The sequence below is a fragment of the Micropterus dolomieu genome, linkage group LG22 (assembly GCF_021292245.1).
Source record: "Micropterus dolomieu isolate WLL.071019.BEF.003 ecotype Adirondacks linkage group LG22, ASM2129224v1, whole genome shotgun sequence".
NCBI classification, from domain to species: Eukaryota; Metazoa; Chordata; class Actinopteri; order Centrarchiformes; family Centrarchidae; genus Micropterus; species Micropterus dolomieu.
Genome location: NC_060171.1, coordinates 18,035,803 through 18,045,268, shown reverse-complemented (window position 1 = coordinate 18,045,268; position 9,466 = coordinate 18,035,803). Strand labels below are relative to the sequence as shown.

The following is a 9,466-nucleotide window of genomic DNA, read 5'->3' as shown; positions in this document are numbered from 1 at the left end:
TAAAATAACGAAGGAGTGGCTTCACAACAACTCCGTGGCTGTTCTTGAATGGCCCAGCCAGAGCCCTGACTTAAACCCAATTGAGCATCTCTGGAGAGACCTGAAAATGGCTGTCCACCAACGTTTACCATCCAACCTGACAGAACTGGAGAGGATCTGCAAGGAGGAATGGCAGAGGATACCCAAATCCAGATGTGAAAAACTTGTTACATCTTTCCCAAAACGATTCATGGCTGTATTAGATCAAAAGGGTGCTTCTACTAAATACTGAGCAAAGAGTCTGAATACTTATGACCATGTGATATTTCAGTTTTTCTTTTTTAATAAATTTGCAAAAATTTCTACATTTCTGTTTTTTTCTGTCAAGATGGGGTGCTGAGTGTACATTACTGAGAAATAAAATGAACTTTTTTGATTTTTGGAAAATGGCTGCAATGAAACAAAGAGTGAAAAATTTAAAGGGGTCTGAATACTTTCCGTACCCACTGTATATATATATAATTTATATATAAAGTTTAAAGGCTGATTTTTGCTCCTAAGTGAAAAGTGCTAATTTGTTGTTGTTTTGATTTAAATAAAATGAAATGAAATAAATAAATTTAAACCAAATATTTATTGATATGTTGAACATTTATTATATTGTAATTGAGGTAAATTATATTGCGATAATTATCAGAATTGTTTTATTGCCCAGCCCTACTACTAGTCTGACTTTGAGCTCACAGTTCATTGTGGTCCTGTCCATTGTCATTGTCTGTCTATTGTTTCTCTAACAGCTACAAGATAACAATATCAAAGTAAAAAGGAGACAGTCGAGTCGAGAGCTTGCCCCCTCCCGTTGCTTTTCCTGTCCACTGAGTAACTAGACAATGGAGTGAGCCAAAGGAAGGACATGCATCCAGCCTCATATCCTGATATCAGTCCACACAGTAATGTGTAATGGTCATAAGATTAAACAAGATATGTCTGGGAATTACAGAGGTCTCCTTTTCTAATAGCCCCTCAATCCCAACTCCCAATATGTGGTGGGAAATGGAGAGCATTGAAGGCTTCGTACAGTACAGTAACCTAGTGTTGGGCCATGGCATACAGTGCCTAAAGACCAACCAAAAGAAGCTTTTATTCCCCTCAAGTGAAGACTACAGCACCACAGAGGAATGGGAACATGATGGTAGTGAAAGTCTTTTAAGATGTTATATAAGAGCAGAATATTCCTTAGCAGATAAAAGAGTCCCTATCAGCCGCCTCCCCATGCTGATTTCCTAGTGTGTTCACACTCAAAGAAGCCCTTTGATAAGCACATTAGATGGAACAGCCTGGACACAATGGTGATGTCATGAGGATTAGCACGCTACCTTGCTTAGTGTAGCGGCGGGTATAAGGGCAGTGCTGTGAACACTGCAGGGGCGACAGGCTGACCTGGCTGAAATGAGGTAAAGGGACAACAGCCAGTTAAATTTATCGCTTCTGTGTGGTTTAAGGAAGGCTGTAAAAAACACAACAGGCTTTAAACATGTGTGTTGCACTCCACTTTTGGAACATTTTGTGTAATTTTCTGCTGTATTGCCAATACACTACAAACTGTCTTGCTGTTGAGGGGCCTGTAATCAGAGCTGTGGCGCACCAGTCATACTGTAGGTCAGGTGGTACTCTACCAGTAGGGAAAGCTACTGTAAGTGAGAGCTACTATGATTTAGGCACAATGGAAGAGACCATAGAAACAGCCTCTTCATGCCTTCCTTTCAGCCCTCTCCCCCACAATTTCAGCTTTTATACCCAACCACTATCTTTCTCCTTCCACCCTGCCTTCTATTCACGTACAGTACTGTGCAGTACATGAATAAGTTAAATGCAGAAAGCTCTCTTGACACAAGAGAGGGAGAACATCATAGTGAAATTGTTTTCCAAGACTCACAGTAGCAGAGCAAATTGCTTGGGCCCACCTTACTGGAAATACTTCTCAAGAAACAGGTGATGTAGGTGGCTTATGCAACAGTTTTTATTTTTAATCCGTGGAATAGTGTTTGCTTCAATTTTACAATAGAATTTGTGAATATAATGCTTAAAAGTAAATCTAAGGTCCAGCATTGAGCATCATGTAGGCATAAGGTAAACTGATGAACTGTGTACTTAATAGCAATTCATAAGATACTAATTGGGCAGAATTACATTAAAGACATAATTAGATATCAAATCAAAGTGGTATGCGAGGTTGCTTTCACTGCACTATAGCTTTCTGTACTGATTGAACATACTGCATTCTGGAGAGCCAATTACTGAGCTGAATGTTCCCCATGGTTACAGCTAGATTAATAGTCAGGGCTCAGGTGGAGATGACATGTATTCTTCAGGATAAGGAAGGGCTTCCATACTCAAGGCCTCCTGCAATGGAATATGTTTCTTTTTTTTTAAGAGAAGTTGAAGGATCACACAAGCAAACTGACGGACTCACATACATACACGGAAATACAATAGTGCCCAGTTGGTTTGACGTCAGCCACTCAGTCTCATTTTTATTTGAAGAGCCACATTTCTATCAATACAGGTTTGGACTGTTGTGAGAAAATGGCAACTGGCCTTGTTCCCACTCATCTTTGTGAGCCTCTCAGGGCCTTGTGAATAGATTACACAAGTTCCCTTGTCTATACTCTGTGCAGCCCCCCTCTCGCAACAAACAGCCCATATCTTTCATCAGAAACGCTACTGAAAACCCTAACCTCAGCTGTATTCACATCCAGCCAACTTTACTTTCCAAAGTACAAACCCCACAGCTTGATTCAGCATTTGACAGGCTTTTTTGAAACTGCTTTAATCAAACTATTCATAATGCAAAAAGAGGTTATCTTTTTTTTTGCATCCTGGTCATCTAGTAGGTTTTTCCCTTTTCTAGGTCAGAACACTGTAGTGTCTGGAGCAGTCTGCAGCATCGACATGTAAGAGCAAAGTTGATGTGGGATCGGGTGGCCTTCAGGGCTCCATGTGGTCCCTTCTACGGCAATGTCTCTGTGCGGCTGCTTGTGATTGGCCAGCATGGGGAGCCAGGTCTTGACAGGTGTTTGGAAGAGGGACACCTGTTTGGCCATGTGCTGATTTAGTGATCCATTTACTGGGAGCTGTGGGCAGCGTCTGTGGGACACCCAAAACATGCCAAGTCATTTAACAAAGAATTATAGCCATGCTTTCCCAGGCCTTCAAAGTGATACACATTAGAACGCCACAGAGACGATTAACTTTACACACGAAGAGTCCTTTAATGCATTTGTTTTGTATAGAATATGTATTTTAGTGATTCATGTCATGTATCATGGAAAAGATCTGAGAGCTGTCTGCCCTTGTCTGCTATCTGGTTCCTGCTCACCCACTATGCTGCTGCAACCCCTCCCTAAATGGCTTGGGCCAGTGGGTGCGGTGTACTGAAGGGTGGCCAGGCTCGTTGTGAAAGTGGAGCAGCCCTGCCTATCTCGCACAGACGTGCCCGACCAGTCCGACCAAGATATTCCCATAATGAGCAGGTTGGAACTTAAATTTGCAGGTTGAGATCAGATCTTTGGCTCACTGGTGGAGAAAGTGCATAGTTTAACCCCAGTAAACACAGGCCTTTCAGGACCCTAACTAAAGAGGGTTCGTTCAGTAAACAGGAAATGAACCAGCAAGGCGTTTTCTTAGAATGAGAAGAATGCCACTGCTCTGTACCACACCAAACAGTAAAGCATCTGTGGTACAGTGCTGGCCATTCATTATCCAGAGGACTTCTCTCTCTCTCCCACTCCTCTGGGCATTGCAGACACTTACGTTTGAAGACATGTGGGTGCTTTTCTGAACTTCCTTATTTTTGTCTTAGCTGCACACAGAATCACATTTCTGTCTGTACAATGTAGATTAACACTGTTTTTGTGGCCAAACATGTATATCCCTTAAAAATTTTATGCATGTGAATGCATGGAGATGGAGTGAGCAGTGAAGGATTTAGGGTCATATAGTGAGCAATGCCATAGCACAGGTTTTAGGAAATGTAACTTACACTGAGGTTGTGGTGAGCAGCGCTGGGTTAGCCGCATTGTCTGCACAGACCTAAACGTACTGTCACATCGCTGTCAGAGGATGTAGCAGCTGTAGACCCACCCCACCCCCCCACCCCACCCCCATCACCACCACCACCACGCATATACAAACACACACACACACACACACACACACACACACACACACACACACACACTCTTTCTCTCTCTCTCACACCCAACACGACACACACACACACACACACACACACACACACACACACACACACACACATCTACTCATATAGTTTCTGTTTCTCTATCACACATACACATTTTCCACTTTGTTGGGGGATGAAGACCAGAGACAGAGAGAAAGGTCTCATTAGTGTGTATAGGTTCCTCTCCTCTGCCTCACACTCTGACCCCTGCATCCGGAGGAGTCAGTGACCTTCCTGTAGACACGAGGCCTCCGAGGCAGCCCACAGACAGGGCAGAGCGCTGCTGTGGACCTGCAGCAGCCTGATAGAGGAACCTTGAGAGCCACGCATAAATCATGTTTTGATGTACACTGCCTTGATATCACAAGCTGTCACATGCTGTCAGCAGGTCTTGTTAACACCGCTATTCAGAGCTGTAATGAGGAGCAGAGAACAGCCTGTATAAAAGTGAGCAAAAGAGCGTTGTTATTTGTTTAGCTGCATGACATGTTTTTTTCCCCTGAAGTTAGAATAGGCTCTTTATAGCACCACAACACACCACCCTATGTACTTATGAGCTCTTTGCTTAACAATAATTGCTCAATTTCATGCTCAAATAAGCATCTTTGACCACATTTGATAATCCATTTCATTCCCCACATGCATTAACTTTGATAAGATCCCACCAGTGACAACCATACTGAATTACAGACTGGGACAGTCTTAAAGTGCTCTGCTGTAGGATCTTCTTATGCAGGGGTTTCTTCCAGCTGGGTGGCTTATGATAACTGAAATATAATGAAAAATGCAAACACACACTTGCGACAAGAGAAGGAAGAACAGAGAGGGATGGAGTCAGAGAGGGGGGAGTGCGAGAAGGAGAGAGAAAGAGACGAAAGGGAGGAGGACAATATTTTGTTTCTTTGAACACTTCTGAAGGGTGAAAGGATATAGAGTGACATTTCAGTTTCCCCTTGGTAAAGAGCCCTGTATTGAACTACAGTTTAGCCTAGCATTGGTACAGCAGCTGTTCATGCAGTACTGCAACAAGAGAAACAAATGAAGGACAAACATTCTGCAGATGTTAATTTTTATGTTATTTGTTTGTTATTTGTTGATGTTTGATTCATATTTTTGTAGTAGAAATGTATATAAGCAGCAAAAACACAGAGATACATCTTGTATACTGTTTCTTTTCAACTGTGCAATTTCATTTCAGAAATTGAGAAACAAAGGCCATAATGACTGTGCTAGTCCTGATCCTGAAGACTGTTTTGGGCACAGCCCCCTCATGGACGACCATTTCGGCAAACTAAGCGAAGAGAGTGATTTAATGTACAAGCGCTGTGGTGTAAGTACTTCCTTTGTCTCCTGCTGTTTTGTGTTGATTCCTGTCTTTATGTTGATGTTCACTACAGGCGCTAAACAAGAAAGAACACAGAGGTTGTGATAGCCCGGACCCTGATGCCTCATATGTCCTCACTCCTCACACTGAAGAAAAGTATAAAAAAATTAATGAGGAGTTTGATAATATGATGAGAAATCATAAAATCGTAAGTACTGTAAATGCAACGTCTTTGCTTGGCTTTGTGGCACAAAGGATTTTCACTCTATTTTCATTTAACTTTTTCCTCTTTTTGTTACCCCCCCAACCTGTCAACTTTTTTCAAAACTACTATAGCTTCAGAATTATGCCCCCTTCAATGGGTGTGCATTTGTTTCTTATGTTGATTTGTTCTGCAACTGATATTTTGGCACACCCTGATAAGATCACATTTCATATGAACAGGTGAAATGTTGCATGTTTCTGCTGGATAGATTACACTCTACTATCATTGTCATGTTATAATAAATCAAACAGCTTTCACTTTTACTACTATATCAGGAATGTACAGTAAATACTCACACATTGTGAGTGATTATCATAAAGATCTGCAGGTTCTGTGATTTAAGGTTGTTTTTTTTTATCATCATCTCAAACCTGATTTTCATCTCATAATGTAATGAAAAACAAATGAACAAAATATTCCTTGATAATAATGTTTACAATTACTCCTTTCTATTACCTCACTCTCAATGCATTCTAGCATAAAATATCTCTTACTCCTGAAAGGTTCCAGCAGTAAAGTGTTCCCAGAGCACACTAACACTGCGCTATCATTTAGCATCTTCCCTCTCCTTCATCAAGTACCACACTGGCTCACCCTCTAAAATATCACAAATCTTTTGTGATCTTATCATGCGTGACAATATTAAAATTGTGCAAGAACATAGTGCTTACTAAGCAGTTGTTTTCTCTATGTTCCTGACATGAAGAGCATCACTTTGCCATTAACAAACTAATGATAACACCCGACTGGCTCACCGGATAGTGCTATGATGATACGTTCTCACTGCCACCTGTCATTCTCACTGACGCTTTGCACAGTCAGCACTTGTAGGTAAATGCAAGTGAGTCACGATTCTTGTATTTGTGAATCGCCGCTACCCCTCTCTGCTGTGCTGAGGAACACGTTACACGATGGTGTTTCAAAAAGCAAAAGTATGTCTGTAGTGCTGACTGCTGCAATGCCAAAGTGATCACCTGAATGCATGTTTTTGGATTTTGGTTTTCTGTGTTTTCTGTGTGTTGCGGTAGCACTGAAAATGTGTGTGTATTCTGTATGATGCTAATGAGAATAAACGTTTTTGATGGTTATATGGTGTCATTTAATAGCCATTACATGTCAGGCAGCAATGTTCCTTAAAATATTGTGTTATAAAGCAATTGCTGAGTTTAAAATGCACAGTATACTATGTTTTGCAGTTCTTTAGTGAGTTCTGCCTGATTATTTTTTGAACATTTATTAAAGCAAACCCTCAAGGGTTGTTCACTGTTAATGATGCCATGACAACCACTGACCCAACAGACTCATCACCAGACCTTGGATTTTGAGTGTGTTTGTGTGTAAATATATGTGTGTGTTTGTCTCCCTCATGTAGCCCACAGCATTGCCTCAGCAAAACTTCTCCATGCATGTGGCAGTGCCTGTGTCCAATCCTAATGCCATGTACCAGCCAGGAGGGACTCTGGGCAGCCAAGCCCTGGCAGCAGCTACAGCCTCCTTGAGTGACAGTGGGATGCTGTCCCCTCCACAGGCCTCTCTGCACAGGAATGTGGGCTCAAGTGGAGGACCCCAGAGGCCCCCCAGTGCAGGCAGTGCAGGTTAGTGTACAACATCCCCAGTCAATTGGTAGAAGTCTAATAAATAAATTCTTCACTGAATTGTCTGGATCATTCTCAGTTTGAATTTCTTGTAGAAAAAATTGACAGTTGTTGTGAAAACTGATCATCGTCAACCAGGTTCATTAGCCTAGATTAGCATAAAAACTAGAATTGGGAGGAAACGGCTAGCCTTGTTCTCTCTGATGCTCAAATAAACTACATAGATAACCAAGATAACATGGAAAATGTAAGCCTCACTGTTTCTGCACCACAGTCAATTATAAACCACATAATACATGACAATGGCATTGTCAGGTGAGGATCAATTGTCCTCTCCACTTTGTTTAATTAGATGTAGTAATCTGCAAATCTTACCAAAATGTATAATAGAGTTTTTTGAAATACAATAGAAACACAAAGTAAAACTAATTGCAATGATTTTAGCTTGTGGTAAAATGGTGAAACGTTTTTTATTGGACATTTACCATGTGAATTATCAAATTGCATATATATATATGTGTGCACATAAATTTTTTTATGCAAATTCTGAAAGTAAACATTATTGGTCACTTGATAGGCACACTGTCTTGTTATCGTGAAACCGTTAGCTGTAAAAATAAATAAGTGTTTTCCACCAGGGCAATAAAACGTGAAGTTCAGCTGTCTTATCTGAACTTTCGTGCTGTACTGTTTTATTGCCAATAATATTCATCAGCTGATTGTCTCGTGAACATAACCGGCACATTTCTGTCCACTAACCAAAGCCAAAATACAGAGCTGGAGAGTATCCTTACATGAAATTATAATCCAACTATACATTTTATCTACCAGGACAGTAAAGGTTTAGCTGGCTGATCTGAGTTTCCATGCTGTACGTTACCGTTTTATAACCAGTAATATTGACTGATTGTCTCATGAACGCAAGCGGCACATTTTTCTGTCCAGGTAGCAAAGCCAAAACACGGCAGTGGAGAATAACATTAAATGAAATTAATCCAACTACATATTATACAACATTGATCAGGAAAACATGTCACTTCTCTCTGTGAGTATGGCTAGCTTCTAGCTATCTAACAACAGTTTTCATTTGCATTGCTAAAGTTGGACTAATTTAATTACCTGTCGTGCAGAAAACAGGCAACTTCAGCACCGCTTTGAAAACATCTGTCCCATACAATAGCCTTCCATCTGGGAAAATCCACACCGTTGTTTATATACTTGATTTCTGCCGTCCTCTGTCCCGACTTCATCTGGCTTCACGCTCCATTGGCCTGTGCTAAATAATACGTGTGGTCTTCCATTTGTTCACTTCACTTCTTTCTTCTAATAAACCAGATGACTAGTCAGAGACTGTATATTATAATTATAATTTCCTCTCCTTCTTCTTCATACGCATTCGACGTAGTGAAAAAGCGTCTACACTGCCAGTATTATCCACGAAGAAGAAGAACAACATAGTGACGAAATGTGCTCTGTAGTGCAGATTGTCCGTTTTCGGCTACTGTAGAAACATGGCGGCCTCCATGTAAGGGGGACCCGCGGTTATGTAGATAGAAATGGTTCACTATGTAAGGTCTTTATACACCTCTGAAAACATAGTTATGGATCTTATATGGGGATGGATCTTATATTCTGTCAATAAATCCTCAGAAATAGTACACACTGAACCTTTAATTACAGAAATGTAAAAATAACAATCATTTTAAGAGTTACATACTGTACTACGTTTTGCTATTTTTATTGAACAACACTGTAATTAACACAGATAATCTGTGCACCCAGCATTTCTCTCAGTTGAGGCGGTTGTCTGGCAACTTCACGTTACCCTTCATAAAACCACAACGCTTTAGAGGTGTTGCTAGTATTTTTGTTTTTTTTACTTTGAATGGAGCCATGCTAGCTGTTTACCCTTGTTTCTACTTTTTATGCTAAGCAAGGCTAATCGCCTTTTATATGTGAAGATTATATCGATCTTCACATCTAACAGTCAGCAAAAATGTAAATATGCGTACATATATTCTGTTAAACTACTCCTTTATGGTAAGTTTTTTTTTTTTTTT

At 40.6% G+C, this 9,466-nt stretch overlaps 1 protein-coding gene across 4 annotated transcripts in view; it reads left to right on the top strand.

Moving 5' to 3' along the window:
- mef2aa (myocyte enhancer factor 2aa) overlaps positions 1 to 9,466 on the top strand; it is a 61,379-nt gene that overhangs the window by 38,043 nt on the left and 13,870 nt on the right. The window contains exons 4-6 of one of the 4 annotated variants that reach the window (XM_046037097.1): positions 5,421 to 5,522; positions 5,620 to 5,754; positions 7,184 to 7,406. In XM_046037097.1, coding sequence (XP_045893053.1) covers positions 5,421 to 5,522; positions 5,620 to 5,754; positions 7,184 to 7,406 — 460 coding nt within the window. Of the gene's footprint in view, positions 1 to 5,420; positions 5,553 to 5,619; positions 5,755 to 7,183; positions 7,407 to 9,466 lie in introns of all 4 variants that reach the window. The other 3 variants (XM_046037101.1, XM_046037099.1, XM_046037100.1) reach the window with 3 other exon arrangements.